The sequence below is a fragment of the Ictidomys tridecemlineatus genome, chromosome 4 (genome assembly GCF_052094955.1).
Source record: "Ictidomys tridecemlineatus isolate mIctTri1 chromosome 4, mIctTri1.hap1, whole genome shotgun sequence".
Lineage (NCBI taxonomy): Eukaryota > Metazoa > Chordata > Mammalia > Rodentia > Sciuridae > Ictidomys > Ictidomys tridecemlineatus.
The window spans coordinates 57,854,386-57,876,865 of NC_135480.1; the positions used below are offsets into that span (position 1 = coordinate 57,854,386).

General features: G+C 33.3%; 1 protein-coding gene and 2 pseudogenes across 1 annotated transcript; all 3 read right to left on the bottom strand.

Moving 5' to 3' along the window:
* On the bottom strand, positions 1-4,270 carry LOC101978567 (olfactory receptor 56B2-like; annotated as a pseudogene).
* Positions 4,271-11,687: 7,417 nt separating this feature from the next.
* LOC101976318 (olfactory receptor 52N4) lies at positions 11,688-12,653 on the bottom strand. Its single transcript, XM_005342292.2, has one exon. It carries the CDS (start codon positions 12,651-12,653, stop codon positions 11,688-11,690), a length of 966 nt encoding a protein of 321 aa, XP_005342349.2.
* An 8,587-nt stretch (positions 12,654-21,240) lies between these two features.
* Positions 21,241-22,184, bottom strand: LOC101976607 (olfactory receptor 56B1-like; annotated as a pseudogene).
* Positions 22,185-22,480: the final 296 nt, after the last annotated feature.

Consider the following 22,480-nt stretch of genomic DNA (forward strand, 5'->3'; position numbering starts at 1 on the left):
TTAGTTGCCCTTGATGCTCAGCCTAAGCAACTTGCATAAGCCCTGCCTGAGCTCCTTGTTCTTGAGGGCATACACCATGGAATTGAGAGCAGGGGGGATAACATTGTGCAGCACATTGAGTAGTACTGGAATGAGGGGAAGTTTTATTCCTGCACTATGCGTGATGGAAATAACAACAATGACGGTGTAGAAGAAAAGAATTAAGATGAGGTGGGAAGTGCAGGTATTTAAGGCCTTGGATGCAGCTTCTTTGGAGTTGAGCTTCAGTACAGACTGAAGAATCAAAACATATGATACAATAATCAAACACAGATCACTTCCCATAATCAACCAAGCCAGAAATATCTGATTGATACTGTTGATTTTCCTGTCATCACAGGAGAGGCTAGTGACTCCAAGATTAGTATAAAAACAGTGCTCAATTTGATTATGAAGACAGTAATTTCTCTGAGCAGCTAACACAGGCACTGAAATTGGACACAGACTGTTTCTTATTGCCATGAACACTGTTGCTTTGATCACAAAAGAGTCAGTAACTATTGATGGATATCTCAGAGGTCGGCAAATGGCTACATACCTATCTATAGCCATGCAGACAAAGATGCCTGACTTCATGGCCACAAAACAATGGATGGCATACATCTGACAAAGCACTCAGGGAGGCTGATGGCCTTAGCATTAAACCATAAGATGGCCAAAATCTTGGGCATGATGGTGGTAGCCAGGCCCATGTCCACCACAGCCAGGATGCCCAGGAAATGGTACATGGGCTGATGCAGACTTGCTCTTGGAAGAGGATGGTCAGGATCAGGATGTTGGCCCCAAGGGCTAAGAGGTAGAGCAGAGCCAGGGGAAGTGAGAGCCAGCGCTGCCAGCTGTGGATGCCTGGGAATCCCATCAGAACGAACTCAGAGATCTGGAACTGAGAGCTGTTGGAATCTCTGAGATCACGGAACATCCTTTAGTAATAGGAAAAAAAGCTTGATATTACACCTCTTAACTGTCAGTGTTAGAGTGTTGGAAATTATCTAACCCAGGATCATGATATTATTATTTTTTTAGGATCATGATATTAAAGAGAATTTAGTATCTTTCATGTTCTCACCCTTTCACTCACTTTTTTTATTTCTTTCTTATGAAAAAAAGGAATTCTAATAGGAGACACAATCTATTCATTTATTCTATAAAACATTTTAAAATTCCATAAATCAGGTAATATTTTTCCATGTTTCTAATTAAAGAACTGACTACTAGAGAAAATCAGGACTGTTAAAGACCATTCATGTTGTAGGTCATAATAGCAGCAGAAGATGAAAGTGATCTGATATCACAATCTGACTGTGAGGTTTGGTTTCGGTAATGAATTGGTTGCTTTAGAGATCTAAAGTGCAGACACAATAAAGGTTTTTTAATGTATGAAACTTCTGCTGCTGGAGGTTATATAATAACTTTTTAAAGTTATGTTATTTGAGATATTATGAACTTGTATGTGTGTGTAGAGATATATATTCAAACAAATACATTTTTAAGTTATAATTAATGATGATGGAATTAAGCTAGACATATAGATGTGGTTTTAATAGTAAATATTTAGGTGGTATTGGAGATTGAACCTAGGGCATTACATACACTGGGCAATCACTGCAATAATGAGCTACATCCCCAGCTCCTAGTAATTAAATTTTTTATTCATAAATAACGTGCATGCACAAATGTATGCACAGGCTGTGTATACATAAAGGTCTCTGCATGATTACACAGTGAAAACACTTTTTTAAACAAGAAACAGACCAGCTTCTCTTATACCCCACTGAAAATTGCTTTCTCCTTTCCTCGTCCCCAAAGGTAAGCAAATTCCTAAGAGCTAAATGTTAGATAAACTTCATCTTTTATACAAGAATTTTAATATAGATTTTTAAACCCAAACAAAATAAATAAAATAGTATAATATACCTGTCTCTTATCTTCAATATTGTCACTAATTGCTGAAAAAAATGCAATCTTTACTTGTTCATTTCTGTCTTAATCAGATTTTTTTTCTCCTGTGATCAAAAGAACTGATGAGAACAACTTTAGAGTAGGAAAAGATTATTTGGGGGCTCACAGCCTTGGAGGTCTCAATCCATAGATGGTGGCTTGCATTACTCTAGGCTAGGGGAGGCAGAACATCATGGAAGAAGTGTGTGCCAGAGGAAAGCAGATGGGAGCAAAGCACCAGGAAGCAGAGAGTGAGGTCCACTCAACAGGAGCAAAATATTTACTTCATAGCCATGTCCCCAGGGATGCACCTCCTCCAACCAGACCCTTCCTACCTACATTTACCATCCAATTAATCCCTATTAGGGATTAATGTACTGATTAGGTTAAGGCTCTCATAACAAAATCGTTTCACCTCTAAACTTTCTTGTATTGTCTCATTCATGTGTTTTGGAGGGACACCTCACATCCAAACCATAACACTCTCTCTCAATAAATTTGACTTAAGAGTCAACTCTTAACTATTATTTGTTCATGTAACAGAAACAAGTAGAAAAACTAGGGAAAACAAAGATGCCCTTAGTTGATAATAGGATATACATATCTGATGTGACCTTTGTTGTATTTTCAAGAGTTTATATCCCCAAACTCTTTGTAAATCTCCTATCTATGTCTCTCATCACACTTTCGTATTTATAATTTTAATTGGTAATATTGGTTTTATTGTAACAAAAATCTATATCTCATCTTCAATGTATTTTTAAATCTGTGGGTTAAAATTCTAACTGATACCAAGTTATATAGAAGTAAGAACAAATTAAATTAGATATTTTACAATGCATCTAAAATGCTTTTAATACCATACTTTTAATACCAATACTTTACATTTTTCAGGGAAAATGGGCTCACATTATTCTGTGTTGGGTAATAACTAAACTGAAGTAATAACTCTGAATAGGAGCATCACCACTGGTAAAGTATTACTTTGAAAATATCAAAACCCATAAATGTTATGTTTATTTCCTCAGTTGTTCATACTCAATTTTTGCAACCCAAGTTCTTATGTCCACGTGACTGTGGGCTCATTCCAGTCACTTCTGCTAAGATGAGTGAAACATAGTCATGTCTAAGTCTTTGTTGAAAAGAGCAGTTTAATTAGGTTCTCCTCTGGAGGAACAAGGGAGGATAGGTAGAAACAATAGGGTACTGGCCATTATTAACAATACATCTCTAGCTATTCTTGTCATGGGTGATTCTGTTACAGAGTGCATGAGAATTACAAACCACCACACATACTGAGCCAAATAGAAAGGGGAGAAAAGTCCTTTAATGACTATGGCAGACTAACACCACAAAGAACTCCCAGCCCCTGAATGTTGGAAGTATATAGAGTTCATAAAGCAAAAATCTCAGGGACAATTCAGCACATATAGGTCAGAAAGACTCTGTTGAGACAGATATTTTGATTACATGAGAAAATTTTTTTGATGACACATTTCAGAGTCATCTTTGTTATATATCATGGCCATAGTCAGGGATGCAGAAAGGTCCTATGGTATTGTCAACAGAGATCCAGATGTCAGGAGGCTGAAAAAAAAAATCTAGTTAAGCAACCATAAAATGGAATCAGGTCAGAAAAAAATGGCATTAATTTGGTTCTGTGCCATTTCAATTTATACCTGATTTCCACCATTTCCAATAGTGTCTATTTGTCTAGGGAAAACAAATATTCATACTCATTATGAAAAGTGGTACCAAATAAAAATCTAAGAATTGTAAAAAGGAAACATTTTCAAAGACAAGCAATCTTACCAATGTTGTCTGTGTTTAAACTAGGTGGGTGGAATCAAAACTGTATTTCTGAGGTTATAGTTACCAGTTAGGATATTTTCAAAGCAGCTCGGCACATTAGCAAAGCCTCTCACTAATGTATCTACTAATATCAACAAAAATACTTTGTAAGTAGTACCCCCTTTGCATGTCCTTTAACACCTCACTTCTGAATGACAAAACAGAGAGATGGGAACAATCTTATTTAGCTATTCTGAGTCTTATTCAAACAATATCACAATTTACAATGTATACATGCCTGGTACTCACTGTCTAAATCCTTTGATATCTGTAGAATTAAGCTGAGCCGTTAAAGGAAAATGTACCTTATATATCCTAAAGGATATATGAGAGTTAGTGTGGAAAAAAATCTTCAGGAGCTTTCTAGGCCTATGTGATAATACATTAAAAAGTGAAATGATTTCATTTGCATGTACCTATGTGCGTGTTTGCACATGAGCATATGAATACTGAAGGGAGTGAGAATGATCATGTTATTTTTAATAAAAATCATGATTTTAATAGTATTTTCAAGACCTTGTGAGATACAGATAGAAAGTATTTAAGTACAAAATGTTTCAATCATTCACATTAGTAGATTCATATATTGTTGTATTCATTTCCTTTTGGTTTTGATGTTGTTACTGAGTTACTTAGGCTCTTTCCAAAACGTGCTAAATATCACATGGAATATTGTCATCAAAATTTACTTCATATTTTTTATTATACAGTATAGTTTGTTTCATTATGTCATGTATTGTACATGCTTATAATATGGTTATGTTCATTCCCTCTTCCCTCATCTTTGTCTCCTTATTTTTCTACCCTGATTCCCTTCCTTTACACTTTTAGTGTCACATTCACATTCATGATATCCTTCCCTCCATTTTCTTTTAGTCTTATCATATAAGAGGAAATATGTAATATATGTCTTTCTGATTTATTTTGCTCAACATGATGATCTCTTTTGCAGGAGCAAATGGCATAATTTCATTCTTCTATATTCATTTTTATTACATCTTAAAAATTGATAATTTGCAATTCAAAAATCAGACTAGGAACAATAAAAAAGTCATCACATAACATGAGTTCTGGTTTTCATAAAATTTAATTTCAATTGAGTCTGGTGATAAGTATTATTACCTTGTAGAATTTTATGAGAAGTTTAGGTCTATTATTCACAGTTTAAAAAAAAAAAGATGTAATTAAACACTGAACGTTTGAGATAGTAATGATTATGGTGAACATACCAATAATAAAACACAATAAATGATTCTAATTTTATATTCCTTTACACGAATACCAAAATCATGGCTAAACTGTATATTTTTATTAAAAGGAAAATTTAATATGTGAAATAAAAATGTATTTGAAAAGAGTTATATACAACTCTTACATTCTATAAATGTAGAGATGCCATCTGACACATTTTTAATTTATAATTATTATGTTTTTGACAAAAGTTTTGTTTAATAAGATATTAAACTATAAATTTTGTTATTTATAATTTTAACCATATTCAAAAAGGTTTGTTCAGTTTTAGTATAACTCATCCAAGATACAGTGTACATTTATATACTTTTTAAGCCACTTTTCTATTCTTAAACATCTATGTTCTTTTATTTTATAGTATATGATAAAACAAATATATATTCAGAGAACAATTTTAGCACAACTCTTAAACTATTTTCATTGAGATGAAAATTCCATAAAAAAGTGACTACTTTAACCATTTTAAACATACATTGAGGAACTTTTAATACATTAAGAATGTTATGTAACAATTATCAGCTATAATTATATAATATTTCCATTAGTCCCAAAGGAAGTTTCATAACTATTAATTAGTGTCTCCTTATTGTCCTCTGTCCCCAACTCATGCAAAAGCAAATTTTCTTTTTGTGTCTGTGGACTTAATTTATTCTGGGCAGCCATATTAACAGAATCACAAAATAGGTAGACTCTTTTTCTGTCTTTCTTTACTTAGTACAATGTTTTCGAAGTTCATGTTTCAGACTATACAAGTATGTCACTTCTCTTAAGGCAGAATATTGATCCATTTCATAAATAGACTCTTGTTTACACATTAGTTAACTAATGGACATAGAGTTTTTTTATATTAATGGTATGATTTTTATTAAAGAAAATTGAACTATTATTTTAAAACAAACCAAAAAAGAACCTCACAAAAAAATTTAGGATTTATTTCACTGAATTCTTCCAAACATTTATAACAAAATAAAAATTTAGAGAAAGTCTTCCAGAGAATGAAAAAGGGAACTAATAATTCCCAATTTGTAATGTTTCTACCTTAGTCTGCAAAGGTATTACAAAATAAAAACTGTTATACAGACTCTTATGTAAATATAAATGTAACATTTTTAAACAAGTTATTACCTCATCAAATTTAGTTACAGATAAAGGCCAAAGATGCCATGTTCAAATGGAATTTTTTTGTAGGAAGAGTAAATTTTTTAAATTAATTTTTAAAATGTATATATGACAGCAGAATGCATTACAATTCTTATTACACATATAGAGCACAATTTTTCATATCTCTTTGTATACAAAGTATATTCACACTAAATCGTGTCTTCATACATGTACTTTGGATAATAATGTCCATCACATTCCGCCATGCTTGCTAACCCCCTACCCCTCTGTTGTCCTTTCACCCTTCTGCCCTATCTAGAGTTTGTCTTTTCCTCCCGTGCTCTACCTCCCTACCCGATTATGAACCAGCCTCCTTTGGATATAGAGAATTTTTCCCCCTTTTAGATAATAATACTACCATGAACATTTAGAGATAAGATTTTGTTTTAACACTTGTTTTTCATTGTTTTGAATATGTGCTGTATCATATGTTAATTCTGTATAATACTTTGAGAATTGTCAAAAATGTTTTCCTTCAGTCACTGTATCATTTTACATTTCTAATATCAATGTACCATAAATCTGATGTATTAAAGTGTTAAGTCCATTTTGTGCTGCTATGATTGGATACCACAGAGTGAGCAATTTATAAACAATAAAAGTTAATTTGATCCACAGTTCTGGAGACAGGAGAGTCCATTTCAGTGAAATGCATATGGTCAGGGCTTTCTTTTTGTATCATAACATGGTGGAAGGTATCACAAGGGTAAAAGGAAAGGGACAAACTTCTCCTTTAGAATGACCCTTTTCAAGCAATAATGGACTCATTTCCAGATAATGACATGAATCCATTCATGAAGTAGACTCCTCATAACCTAATTACTCCTTAAAGATCCCAGCTTTCAACATTGTTGTTTTGGAGAATACGTTTCTGACCAATGAACTTTGACACAATGAGGACACATTCAAACCATACCATTCTGTTCCTGGTCCTCAAATTCATGTTCTTCTCATAAGCAAACTATATTCACTTTATCCTACTAGTCTCTATCAGATGAACTTACTTCTACCCAGATCAACTCAAAAGTCTTATCTATATCAGATATGGATAAGACTTGGGCACAATTAATCATGAGGCAAATTGTTCTCCAATTGTGATTCTGTGAAATCAAACAACTTATGAACTCTCTAATGTAACAGTGGGTCAAGGATAGGATTGACATTCCCCTTACAAAAAAAGGAGAAACAGGCAAGAAGAAAGGATTAACAGGCCTTAGGTAGAAAGCTTTTAGTAGTTCTTGTTGAAAGAAAAGCAGAATGTGAAAACTTCTTTCCATATTTTTAAAGTATGTACATGCACAAGTTCTGAGGGATTTTTCTCTCAACTTGTGTCTCTAGGATTTTTCTAATTTTCAGTGACAGAAGGCAACTCTGAAAATAATTGAGTTGCGAAGCTCTAAAAATTAAATAATACTAAATGATCACTTGATTGATTAGCTACCAGAGGAGAAAAACTTGAAGTTCTTACATCTCTCTGTGTTTGACTTAGGTAGTCTGAGCTGTGTTACATAAATGGGAGAGAATATGAAGTTCTGGTCTCTCTGACAATCTGCAGAGTAGCCTAACTCTCTCTGGGTAACCCTACGAACAGTATTCAAAAGACTCTTTCCCTTCCTCCCAATCTCACATAAGCAAATACAAATCAGAAATCCACATGAACTTTTAATTTTCTGTCCTATATTTTATTGATGCATGAGCATAGTTTAGTAGCATAGAACAACACCCTTTCCTAAACTGCTTCCTGAAACTGACAACTTTACCTACAAGTAAGCTAGATACAGGGTTAATTTTTCTATTTCACAATAAAACAAGCAAGTCTTTATATAATATTTCCTATATACTATGTTACTTTAAGTATGTTACATGTTTAAAAAATAATCCTGATAACAACCCTTATCAGGTTATGTGACATTCTTTTTACATTTTATAAATGCAGAAACAGATGCACACTATATCATGAAACATGTTTGAGACCACAGAATTAGTATATTAGATAAATGAACTTGGAATTCACATGCTCATGATTTCGCATTGATGTTATCTATAACATTATTGTGGAATAATTCCAAGGCTATTTTACTTCTCTAAATAAATTAAAATATGTTTGGGCCAAATTTTAGCAGATTTTGGGACCCATTGCAAATACTATTTCAATAAAAACAAATCATTTAAGAGCACATTTCTTATATTGCCAACAAAAATAATAGTACTACATTTGGGAGGTTACTAGGGATTAAACTGAAGGGCACTTGATCACTGAGCTACATACCCACTCCTATTTTATATTTTATTTAGAGACAGGTTCTCACTGAGTTGCTTAGTGCCTCAATTTTTCTGAGGCTGGCTTTGAATACATGAGTCTCCTGCCTCAGCCTTCAGAGCCACTAGGATTACAGGCCTGCACCACTGCTCTCTGTAATAATGTATTTTGAAATTTTTTAAAATTTGTTTTAGTTAGTTATACATGACAGTAGAATGCATTTTTATATTTTGATATGTCTTACATAAATAGAGTATAATTTCTCATTTTTCTAATTGTGCATGTTGTAGAATCACATCAGTCATGCAGTCATATTTGTACATAAGGTAATGTTAGATTCACTCTACTACCCTTCCTACCCTATGTCCTCTTCCTTCTTTTCACTCCCCTCTACCTAATCTAAAGTAACATTCTTCTTCCCTAGTGCACCCTGGCCCCTATTGGCCACTATTGTGAATTAGCAGCTGCATATCAAACAAAACATTTGGCCTTTGGTTTTTTGTGATTGACTTATTTTGTAGCATGATATTCTCACTTTGACTAATATGGGTATTTTAACAATAGTATTTTAACAATAGAAAGTCTTCTAATTCAGGAATATGGAACATCTTTCCACTTTTTGTGTCATCTTTAATATTTTCAGTTAGATTTTGCTTTAATTTCACAAATCTTTTGCCTACTTGGATAAACTTTTTTCCAGGGATTTCATTCTTCTATATGATTACAAAAGAGGTTGTTTTCTTGATTTTCTTTTTGGAGTATTTGTTTAGTGTATAGAAACACAACTGAATTTCTGTGTTGCAAAGTTAGGAGACACATGTTTCAACAGAAGTTGTATCTAGTCTTATTAGTCTTAAAACAAATATAAATTAATGTTACAAGTCAGTAAATATGAAAAAATAAATACCAAAAGAAAGATATATTAATCTACTCAGTGAGAATGTAAAGAATAGAATCAAGTCTTTAGAATAATAAAACAGATTTAAGTTGAAACAAAATAACTAATAATAACATCTGTTTTCAAAGAAACTTGTATGAAAATATATGCCAAAACTACTGGGGAGATTAACTAGAGAAGCAGGGGAGATAGTTAAATAGGAGTATAGTTGGAGGATTAAGGGAGAAGAAAAAACATCTTGGATTGTCTGAAGAAGAGGGCTCTAAAAGGAGCGTGTGGAAAACAGTTCCTGGAGCCTGCCTTCCTCTGAGGAATAAATAGTTCATAGACAATGCTTCAGACTATGATACTGAAGAAGAATAAGTGAAGATAAAATACATTAAACCATGTATGTACCACATATTTTGCACATTTTGCAATAGGATTATAAAGAAAGATTCATGAAATAAGAAGTACAATTTAATTATAGTTAATTATAGTTAACTGAATTTGGGATAGATAACAAATATTCTGGTCAGTTGTATAGAAAAATAAATTGCAGATCACTTTCCTGAAGATTTCCTAAATACCAACACCCACCCTCCTTTGTGTTCTAGTCCTTGGAATTTAATCCAGGGTCAGTTTACCACTGAGTACATTCCCAACCCCTTTTACTTTTTATTTTGAGATAGGGTCTTGCTAAGTTGATGAGACTGACCTCATACTTGTGATCCCCTGCCTCAGCCTCCAGAGTTGCTGGGATTACAGGTGTGTGCTACCACACCCAACACCTCTTTTTAAATTTCTTTCTTTTCTCTCTCTCTAGTTTCTGAATATGAGAGAAAACAGAAATCTGCCAAATTATGCTGTTCATGTACAATTATATCACAGTTTATCCATATATATGTATATAATGCACTAATTGAAATTAATAATAATAATAATAGAAGAGAGACAAGTAAAGTAGGACAAGTGATCAGGGAGAGGGATAAAAAGAGGAAAATAAAGGTACTCAGGAAGGAGATTGGAAAATTATGTAATGTACATATACAAATATGATATAATGAATCCCACTGTTACGTAAAATTATAATGCACAAATAAAAAGTTTAAAATTCAGTTTACTCTATATATTGGTTTAGTTAATAAGCAATAAATATGAAAATATCCAGTTTCAAACTTCATTATTATGTACACGATTGGAAATAAGCTAAAAGAAATGGATTTTGATTGCTTCCCATGTGGTTCCTACCAAATATATATATTTATAAATATATATTTATATTTACATTTGGTTAAAAACATAACCTCTCTTTCCAGAGTATGCTTTTTAAAGGTGTGTTGCAGGAAACTAAATGTCCAATGATTCTGTTGTGAAATAACTATGTGTATGGCCAGACTAGGAAAGACCTTGTCAGACTAAAATTATGACTCTAATAAGATGCTAAAAGACTTCAAACTCATAATAGTAATGACCTCATTGGGAGTATTCCATCTTCTCCTTCAGAAAGAAGTCACTGAAGAAAGACATTTTTTAAAAACTACAAAAATACAGAAGAAAGATCAGTATATTAGAGATAGGTAACAAGGGAAGGATGGAGATTAGGAAAAGAGAAGTACTAGGGATTGAATTATAGCAAATTATATTTCATAATTGTATAATTATGTCAAAATTAATCTTAATGTTATGTATAACTAAAATACAATAATTAAAAAGAAATAAACAAGGAAGAAATATGTAGTCGGGCATGATGGTACATGTCTGTAACCTCAGGAGAGAGACTGAAGTACAAGAATCCCAAGTTCAATGCCAGTCTCAGCAACTTAGTGAGATTCTGTCTCAAAAAAAATAAAAAAGGGCTGGGTATATGGCTCAGTGGTAAAGTTCAACCCCTACACCTATACTCCCCCAAAAGAAAAGAAAAATGTAGCACATATTTCCAGAAGAATGTAACTACTGGCCATAAATCTGGAAATTACTATTTGAAAATAAGACTCAAATTACATTATTCCACTTTGTTCATTATTCTTTAGGTCTTTTTAGGGGAAACTTGGTATACTTATTAGACAACTTTTTCACAGATATCAGAGTGTGAAATTCAAAGAAAATTGCTGGACATGCCAGTGACATTAAAATTCTCAAGGCACTTTTGGAAAAAGCACAATTCTACAAGCTCCATCTGTATGTATATGTGTGGTTATAACAGATGTATTATCTTACACAGCTAAGGAATTTACCATCTCCTGAAAAAAACAGGCAAATTTTAGGTATAATTATTTTCTTCTCTTCCCCTTGTATATGCTTATTTATTTATATGTTGTGTGACTTGGTGTCCTTAGAACCTGAAATGATCCTCATGACACAGTCTCGTATCTGCTTAGTTTTCACCCCATAGACAACAGGGTTCATGGTGGGAGGCAAAAGCAGATAAATATTGGCCACGATGATGTGACAAGATGGAGGGATTGTGTGGCCTCCAAAGCGATGGGAAAAAAAGGAGAAAAAAGCAGGACTGTAGGAGAAGACGATGGCACAGATGTGGGCAGTGCAGGTGCTGAAGGCCTTTTGCCGAGCATCTGCTGAGGAGAGGCTGACCACGGCCCGGAGGATCATGGTGTAGGAGACTGTGATGCACAGGATGTCAAAGCCTCCGATAAGGAGGGCTACCATTAAACCATAGATGGCGTTGACCTTGACATTGCCACAGGATAATTTGGCTACAGACATGTGGTCACAGTATGTATGAGGGATGACATTGCCTCTGCAGTAGGGAAGGCGCTTGGTGAGGAAAGTGAAAGGAGTAATGAGCAACACCCCTCTTAGGAAGGTGGCGAGCCCAACCTTTCCAATGACATCATTGGTGAGGATGACTGAGTAGCGCAGAGGGTAGCAGATGGCCACATAGCGGTCCAGGGCCATAAGCATGAGCACCCCAGACTCCATCCCTGTGAAGGTATGGATGAAGAACATCTGGACCAGGCATTCATCAAATCCTATTTCCTTGAGGTGAAACCAGAAGATGCAGAGGGCTTTAGGGATTGTGCTGGAGCACATGACAAGGTCAGTTAGAGAAAGCATAGCCAAGAAGTAGTACATGGGTCTGTGCAGGGAGTCCTCATAGCGGATGAGGTACAGGAGTCCACAATTCCCAACCACAGCCACAACATACATGGAGCAGAATGGGAAGGAAATCCAGATTTGCATGTCCTCCAAGCCTGGGATCCCATTAAGAATGAATGAAGCTGGGGTCAGATCTGTTTTATTCAAGATCAGCATCATCAAGTTAGTATGGTCATGAATCAGCTTAAAGTTATGTGAGTTCTGCTGAAATAGGAAAAAAGTACAGAAAGCATAGGTTAAGGTTACTGTCTCCCATCAACCACATTTTTTATAATTATACATTTTAATGATGCTGTTCTGTCCATCTACAACTACCAAAAAATTTTTTTAATATAAAAAATAAATAAATAAAATCATATTGCTGGGGAAAATAAAAGACTTTGTTGAAGCATACTGCCATCGTTTAAGTGCTCAGGATGCATAGTTATATTTTCTTCTCATCATAAGCCAAATTTTTTTGAGTGGCCAAGGGAACAGCTTTATTTGCTTGTTATTTGTTGTTAGTTCAGTGATTCATTCAGTAAATTCTTCTTATGCAGTCTGTTTTTATCACCAACAATGAATCTACATTAATTATTTTAGAGACTGATTCACATTATATAATTCGTAACCAAGTATAATAAAAATTTTTTGTTAGACTACCTGATTTAACTCTTAATTATTGGGCATACTCACTGTGAATGTGATCTTAAAGCAGATTGCTTTGATCACCTCATTGATGGCCAAGAAACATAATGACTGATGACAGACATTGTGGTGTGAACCAAGTAATCCTAGCAACACAGGGAGACAGGAGAATCACAAGCCAACCTCCACAATTTTGTGAGGCACTAAGCAAGTTAGTGAGACCTTGTCTCAAAACAAAATATAAGAAAGGGCTTGGAATGTAGCTCAGTAGTTAAGTGCTCCTAGGTTCAATCCGTAGTACCAAAATAAAATTAAAATTAATGACTGACATTTATTGTTGGTTACCAAGCACTGTTGAAAGCATTCTAGAATTATTAAATGGCATTTCTCAAATGATCCTAGGATCTCAAAAGCCAGTGAAATGCTTGAGTTAGTCTTCTCACTTTTTATGATGCATGCTTCTTATCCTTTCCCACATCTAGTCTATGTGCATTTCTAAATTTTTTCAAAATTAAACTTCTACTCATAATTGAAAATTATTAAAGGTACTAAACATAAATGACTTTATTAAAAATTAATAAAATCGATGAATGGTAACAGGTAATTTCTTTTACTGTTTCTAAACATCTTCATGTATTATGGTCAGGCATTTACCATTGATAATAATTTATTTAAAAATACAATCATGGGGATGGATTTGGCTCAGTGGCAGAGTGCTTGCCTAGCACATGTGAGGCACTGGGTTCGAGCCTTAGCACCACATAACAAATAAAATTAAGGCATACTGTCCATCTACTACTACCAAAGAATTTTTAAAATATAAATAAATAAAATCATATTGCTGGGGAAAATTAAAGACTTTGTTAAAGTTTACTGCCACCATTTAATTTCTCAGGATGCACAGTTTTATTTTCGTATTATAAAGCAACATCTGGAAGATAAGTGAGATAAATCACAAGGCAACTTCTTTCAAAAACTGTAAAAAAAAAACACAGATTGTACAGATTAATTAGTACACTTTTCAAGGGCATAATTTTAGGCAATGACAAAAATCTTAGAGCTATTCCAGTGTCAAAGTAGCACGTGTGTATCTATCCTAGTCTCAAGAAGACCTTTTAGCGAAATGGGAAAATGCTGTAGACCTGAAGCATTATGACAATCCTGACATATCAAAATGGGGAGGATCCTATTCGTTCCTATTTGCTATTTTTCCTACTTACATAAACTGGTATTCTTGGTTTTGTGAGTGATGGACAATCCTCTATCTTTTTGTGTTCCCTTTGTCTATGCTCTTCAAATGTGACCAATTCCTACTCATTATTCAAGAAAAACCATCATCAGGAAGACAAAGATGTCCTTAAGACTTGATAGTGATTCATCCTCTTAATACTCCAAAAATAATGCAGTTACCAACAGCTGTGATGAATGGTAAGAAATCCATTGGTTCAAAAATTATTCTCTTTACTTCTCCTTATCTGATGATACCATAAAAATGAATTCATATTTAGGAATTATTCACAGTTTAATAAAATCATTTATGTTAAGGACAGTGTCCAACAAACTATCACCAGTGTCTATCAAATCAAATCAAACACAATACATATTTATAAAGGTATCTTTAAAGTAAAAAATAGATGAGTAATGAATGCATGACATGTTGAAATTCACTTTGAGAATTACTAAAATTATAATCTAAGTATTATCATTTAGAGTGCATAAAAGACACTAGAATAAAGAAAACTACAGATTATATTCCTTAAGATTACTGGGAAAGATAAATAAATAAATCATCATTGTCATAAAGTACAGAGAAAAAGAAAACATAAAATGACAAATATATATATATATGTATATTATAATATTTTTATGTTAGTTTGGGCAAGAAATACAAATTATTCAAACTTCCCATTACAAAACATGATTATAATTACTTTTAAATTACGCAGCTTGAAAGAGTGCATAGAATAAAAACAAAACACAAAGGTTTAAAAATGTATACAGACATTTTTTAAATAAAGAGTATCCCAAAATATCAGGGAGATTATATTAATGTTAGACAAAGAGAATTCAAAGGAAAAACACCTGGGTCAAGAGCACTTTGGAGAAATAAAACGTTTGGCATTTTGAAATTAAAGCTAATTGTATCAACATGTTTGATTCCAGGCCTTATAAGATAGTTTCATAATAAAATTGATGAAGGACACATTCACATTCTTATTTTGCGAACACAGAGGAAAGTTAAAATATGGACTTCCTATAAACCACTCAATTTTCTATTTAAGATGAGTCGATTAGTCATAAGCTAAAATGTTAGCCTTGGAATTTCAAGGAGTGTATTAATTTTTATTTTATAATGAAGCATAAAATTTGGCCTTTTCAACATAAGAAAGGCTTTTCTTTTAAAAACTAAATTTACAAACAAGGTTTTGTCCTTACAACTCAGTAAATTTGTAAATTATATTTTTATTCAACATATTTTCAGGACTCTTACACATATATTATTAGGTTAAACATCTTAGTCTGTACATGTGTACATGTATGTATATATTCACAGAAACATATAAGTAATATGCATTTAATTAAGGTTGAAATAAGAAGTTTATAAAGTTATGTTTCAATAATTTATAACTATTTAGTATGAACTAGTCAATAGGGTCACTATTTTTTCCTCCCTCTATACCTCTTTAGTACATTAAACAGTACCTCTTAACTGTAAAGTTCAATACTTGCTTCAAGATATACATTGCATTATAAATATCATTGCACAAAGCACATTCACAGCTTCTCTTGGAGTTAAAGTATTTTATGTAAAGTGTGCAAAATGTTAGCTTATTGTTTTAATTATAGTTGTGCAGAAAGAGTAATGGCCTAGGATGGAGCAAAAGATACTGTGGCTATATACTGACCTACATGTACCCAAGTATGAGCAGGTATTTCTATTACACTTTAAATATGTATCCATGTATCAGAAGCAGACAGAAAAATTAACAGAAATTTCTGGTTAGTGGTGCAAAACTGTGATCTCCAAGACTCTCAGGAGGCTGAAGCAGGAGCATCATCAACTTAGTGAAAAAATAAAATTGGCCTAAGTGTGTAGCTAAGTGGTGCAATTGCTCTTGGGTTCAATCTCTGGTGCCACACACATAAACACAAAAGGAATAATAAAATAATAAATAACTCCTAAACAGAAAAAATTTTTGATTACTTGTCCACTTTTCTGAAGTACTTCTAAAATACTAGATAAACATTTTCTCATATTTACTTGTTATATTGTATGGCTTTGTCACTATAACTGGTCTTTTGTTTATACAAGTTAGTTCCATCTTCAGTACATTTACAAAGCTCTCCAAGATCAAAATTAAAGACTCTAGTATTAACTACAAATGTAAGCAGTTGCCTTTGTAAAACAGACCTAAAACAAATTCAACACATCATTATTTTATTTCTTCTGCAGAGAAATTGATTCACCTATGCTAAGGTGTGGGCAGAAAAACTGAATTAGTAATATTTATGCATGAGTATCACCATCTAAAATATAACTTTGATGTTATCTGCTATTTGTCCTCATTCTTAAACTCTGTAGGTAATACTTTTTTCTATTAAACCATCTTCAGTTATTTGTATCATCCTTCTTTTCATATGAGGTTGCTTGTTCTATCTAGGTCTTGCTACACAAAAAAAAGCCATTGCTCAGTCTTTCCAGGAAATAACCAAGGAAAATTAGACTCTGATTTCAAAGAATAAGGGAACAACAGGTAAAAAGTAAGCAACAGAACTGTTCTCTAGGTTTTTTTTTTTCATTTCTCCATTTCATGGGAATGATCCACACCTGACACCCATCACTACCAAATCAGTATTTCCTATTTGGATATAGAAATAACATGGATTATCATTGTCACCCAAAGGCAACTGAATTTTAGTGCTGGATTTGGGAACACAAACACTTTCCAAGACAATCCAACCACACACAACATTGTCGCCTTCAAATTATGTGAATATAATCAGATTTATTTCTGGAAAAAATAATAAGCAATTCGTTTTATACCCAACATTCGTCTCCACTTTATCATACAGCTTACAGAAAATAATCTTGTCATTATCACCTCTTTTATAGTTTTGAATACCTTAATTTTTGTGTTGGACAATAGTAAGCTGAATATAATGTAGTCCAGGTGTTCAGGGTCTTGGTTGAAGAAAAACACAATCCTAGAATAAATGTACATGCACAGATGTTAAAATCTGGATTCTTTTATATCTGTACTAATGAATGAATCCTTGAAAGGATATTGTATGCATGTGTCCCCAAGAGACTATTTCAGAAAATCAGAGACACAGATGCTGCTATGGAAATCAACTATGGAAATCAAGTTCTATGGGGAGAGAAAAAGAATGAGACTTTGAATTCAGAGTGCCCATATTATGACAAGAAAGGAAATAATATCCTATGTGTGTTTTGTCTCTTAGGAAGTATACACAAGAAAGGAAGAAAATAAAAATGTATGTTACTTTAATGAGACTTAATCCTGTGGCAGATATGTATTTGCTTCTTACTCACTGCTTTATGTAAAACAGATCAAAAGTACTTGAGCAGAGAGTGTTTTATGCATCCATACCATAATTAATTTATTAAATCTCTTTCATTATTAATGTAGTACTTTATCCACTTAATTAATGTTTATGGAGATTTTTTTTTATTTTCTGAGCTAGGTTAGGGTTTGTGTAAACAGGGTTCCTTGTTAAAAAGTTTTCTTTCATATTTAAGAAAAATGAAGGATCAATATTATAGTGGCCTTAAACATCAAAACTGAAATTATCAAATGCATATTTTCTTAAATTATCTTAATGTCATGAAATATATTATTATTAAAAAAATGGTTAGGTATATTTCTACATTAATAAATATATGAATATTGATATGCATTTGTTGTTTTAACAAAATATGATGCTACTGTTTTACAACATAATGGCTACTATATTGATTTAAAGTTATTTAAGTGGTACATTCCAAAAAAGGATTCTTGTGATGGCATATGTGTACAATTTATTTATACATGGCATATATAGATATAAACATTTTGAGAAGATATGTTATGATAAATGAGCATCACTGTGAAACTTTTATGACATTTCTAATCTAATTATTTCTCAAAATAAATTTCTATAGTGTATTAGATTCTCCTTCCTTTCTTTAATGCCAATAGATATCTGCCAAATTGATAATAAACTATAATCATCATTTAATAATGTTACTGATTGCTGAATAAAAATAGTGTTTTAAAATTTTATATTGCTAGCAGAGCTCAATGTCACATGCCTATAATCCCAGCAAATTGCTGGGATGAAGCCGGAAGATTGAAAATTCAGAACTTAATGACCCTGTCTTCAAAATAAAATTTTAAAAAAGATTAGGGATGTAGCTCAGTGTTAGAATGCCCCTGGGGTAAAACCCAGTACTGGAAATGAAAAGTATATAACCAAATTTAATGCATTGTGATGGAAGTTGCTTTTATCATTTCTCCTTTTGAGATTTGATGGTAACTGGGTAATTTCAGTAATAAGAATATGATCTAATTGTCTTAATGGTTTATATATGCTTGACAAAAGTACATCTTATCTATACAAAAATGGAAATGTTAACCACCATACTCCTGTGATCACTTTATAACTAATAGGTTAGGATGGAGAAAAAGATACTGTGGCTATATACCTTAGGCAATGTGATATGTTGTTTCACCTATTAGTTGTGAAATGGGCTTTTTGTTGTTGTTCTTTTATATGCAAGGCCTTTTTGTTGTTCTTTTTAGTAGAATCTATTTTGATGTACTGATAAAACATGGAATATGCTTGTATTATTCTAATTAAGATCTGTGTCTTATGCTAATTCTAATTATGATCCCTGTCTTATGTATGTACATGATATTGAGATTCAAAGTAGTGTACGAATGACAAGGGAATGAGTCTGACATAACTTTCTTATGTAAATATATAAAACTTTATTGACTGATCATACTTCAGGACAGCTGGGGGAAAAAATCAAGATTAAAGATCATAGTACAAAAAGACATGATAACTAAATAAAACATTTGGTCTTGGATAAAATCTCAAACATGGACATAATTGCCATAAAAGATATTATAGAGATGTTTGTAAAATACAGATGTATATTATGTATTAGTTTCTACTATAGTATCAGTGTAATTTTTTTCATTTTATGGTTATATTGATCATTGTCTTCATTATTGTAAATATACAGTGAATTATTTGAGTGAACAGGCAGAGTGTCTATGACTTACTTTTAATGAGTTCATAAAAATGGTGCATAAACACATATATAGATGTACACATGGAAATAAAGAGAAAATCATAAAGTAATGGAGCAAAATGTAGATATTTGATGAATCTCTATAAAGAGTATGCATAATTTCTTGTTCTAGTTTTACATTTCCATTAACTTAAAATAACAACAAAATATAAACAATTTAAATTATGTTATAGATAATATAGGAGAAAATAAGTTATTTAAAATGTTGTGTTTTGTTCAGGATTCTGTGATATCTTCAGGCAGCTTCTAAAGTTGTATTCTTTCTTCATTTAAAATAAATAACTGTTTATTTTCAAATTCTTATTTTCTAAAGAAAGCCCTTCAATTTGAATACACTTCAACTCTAGAAAACCTGGATCTGAACCTGGCAGTCTACAGGGAGACAGGGAAAATCAGACCATGTGATAAGAGAACAATCCTCTCCCTACCCCACCTCTCTCACACAGAGACACATGTATGCACATAGAAACACACAGATACAAACATAGCCCCACACACTAGAGGAGGGACCATGTAGCTTAAAGGGACTGGATGTAAGTTAGTTCTTATGAATTTCAAACTGACAAATCAAAAAAATGAGTTGCACTTCTCCCTGGGTTCTATGATAAACTTCTATATCCTGTGTTAGGTTATACACTTTTGGCTGATGTGGGATGAAGTGAGATGCGGTTCCTTAAACCAGAGAAGCCTCTTGATTTCCACACTCAGGACAGTGGTGTAGAATAAATGCTCTTCAATCTGCATCCACAATAAACAAACACTGGGGTGACTTTTGCTTGGTTTTCTTTTCTGTAACAACATCATGGCTTACTTTGAAAATCCATGGTTTACACTCCTTACCTCTTCTCACATGTTTTCTTCATTTTCTTTATGCTTTGCAGCATTTTATAGGCCCTTGCATATATTCGTGATAGTTTTGATTCTTCTGAACTGTAGTGTGTACATTTTTGTACTGGGATATCATGCCATCTTTGGTTATAATGTACAAATAAAAATACAGAGAAAATCTGTCATCTCTGTTTTATTTATTTCCCTTAGTTCCCCTATTTATCGTGGTAATGCTTATTTGGGAGAAACTGAAAATATCAAACACATGTTTTCTTAAATTAATGTCTGGAAATACATTGTCACTAAAGAAAATGGTTCCATAGATCCATAAAATGTCATGTCTTTTGTCTTTATTGTATTACCTGAAAAAATATTCATGTCTCACAAAGAAATAGATTCAGGCTAATAAAGGAAACTCTTTACATTATTTTCATCATACCTGAGACCCATGTAGAATGACTCTTTTTAATCTAACTAAAAGGAGAGTGACAGTACATAATATATGATAGATTTTCTAGCTACTGGTAGACCTGAACACCAAATTAATATGCATATTTCAATATATACTTTGTAAAATATCCCAGCTACTTCATGATAGGCTCTGAGTCTATTCCAAAAGAAAGCAGACAAGATCAAATCCAAAGCAAAGCAACACAGGTCAGATTGAAATATAAGATAAAATATGTAATGCATTATTTCTTCTCTTGTTTTAAGATTATAAAAAGAGATACAATAACATTCTGAGAGTATGACATGTAATTCATGCTCCTGTCATTTATTTCCTAGGTTGACTATTTGCACTTTTCTTTCTTGTCTTTTCAGAAGCTTTCACAGTTATTTATGTAAAAATATGAACAAAAAGAATCTGAAAGGCATGCACCCACTCCTCTGTCCTCTTGGGAAGTCTAATATACAGTATAGAAGAAGCTAAAGTTCATGTACACCAAGGAGAAGATTTGTAGTGTCTTACTTCTTTCTTAAATGTAAGCAAAACACCTTCTGGAAGCCTTCTCTAAGTTCTCTAAGTGCATAAACCATAGGATTGAGGGAAGGAGGAATGATGTTGTGCAGCACGTTGAGTAGAACTGGAATCAAAGCATTCTTAGTCTCTGCCAGGTAAGTTACTAAAACCACTACAACAGCCTTGTAGAAGAAGAAGATGAGGATGAGATGGCAGCTGCAAGTGCTCAGAGCTTTGGAGACAGCTTCAGCAGAGTTCAGCCTATGGACAGAGCGCAGAATCAGAGAATAGGACAATACAATAAGACTTAGATCACTCTCCATTCCAAGCCATACCAGGCCTTGACAAATACTATTGGGCCTCCTATCATCACAAGCCAGGCTTTTCACCCCAAGATGAGAGCACAGGCAATGTTCAATTTCATTCCTGAAACAGAAATGATGCTGGGCTGAAAGTACAGGCACTGGAATGACAAGCCATTTCTAAGCACCATGAACAGGGTAGCTTTGGTGATAAAGGAATTGGTGACAATCAATGGGTAGCAAAGAGGATGAAATAGCTACATATCTATCAAAAGCCATGCAGAGGAAGACACCAGACTCCATGCCTAGAAAACTGTGAATGGCATAAATCTGAGCAAAGCACTCTGGGAGGCTAATGGCCTTGGCATCAAGCCAGAAGATGGTCAGGATCTTTGGCATGATGGTGGTGGACAGGCCCATGTCCACCACAGAGAGGATGCCCAGGAAGAGGTACATAGGCTGCTTCAGAGAAGAGTCCTCGTAGATGGTGATGAGGATGAGGATGTTTGCACCAATTGTGGAGAGACAGAGCAGTGCCAAAGCAAGGAGAGACAGTGCTGCCAGCTGTGAATGTCTGGGAATCCCATCAGAATGAACTCGGAGACCTGGAATTTGGAGCTATTGGAGCCCTTGAAAGATGCAGACATATTTTACTATAAGAAAAGAAAAAAAATTCAGCGTTGTTATCTCTGAATATTATCATTATTAAACATTATTTTTGAACTCTCTCTGTATAGATTGGGGCTATAACAAAATGACTGTTCCAGTCTATCTCTTACCATAATTTAAGGTGAATTATAAGAAAGTTCTAGGATTTTAGCAAGAAAGGAAACTTAAAAGTCACAGTTTTGGGACTGGGTGTGCAACTTGGTGGCAGAGTGCTTGTCTAGCATGCATGAGCCTCTGGGTTCCATCCCCAACACTGCCAAGACAACAATAACAA

Excerpts from the sequence above, each read along its gene's own strand:
- LOC101976318 (XM_005342292.2), bottom strand. The coding sequence starts at position 12,653 with ATGCTGATCTTGAATAAAACAGATCTGACCCCAGCTTCATTCATTCTT.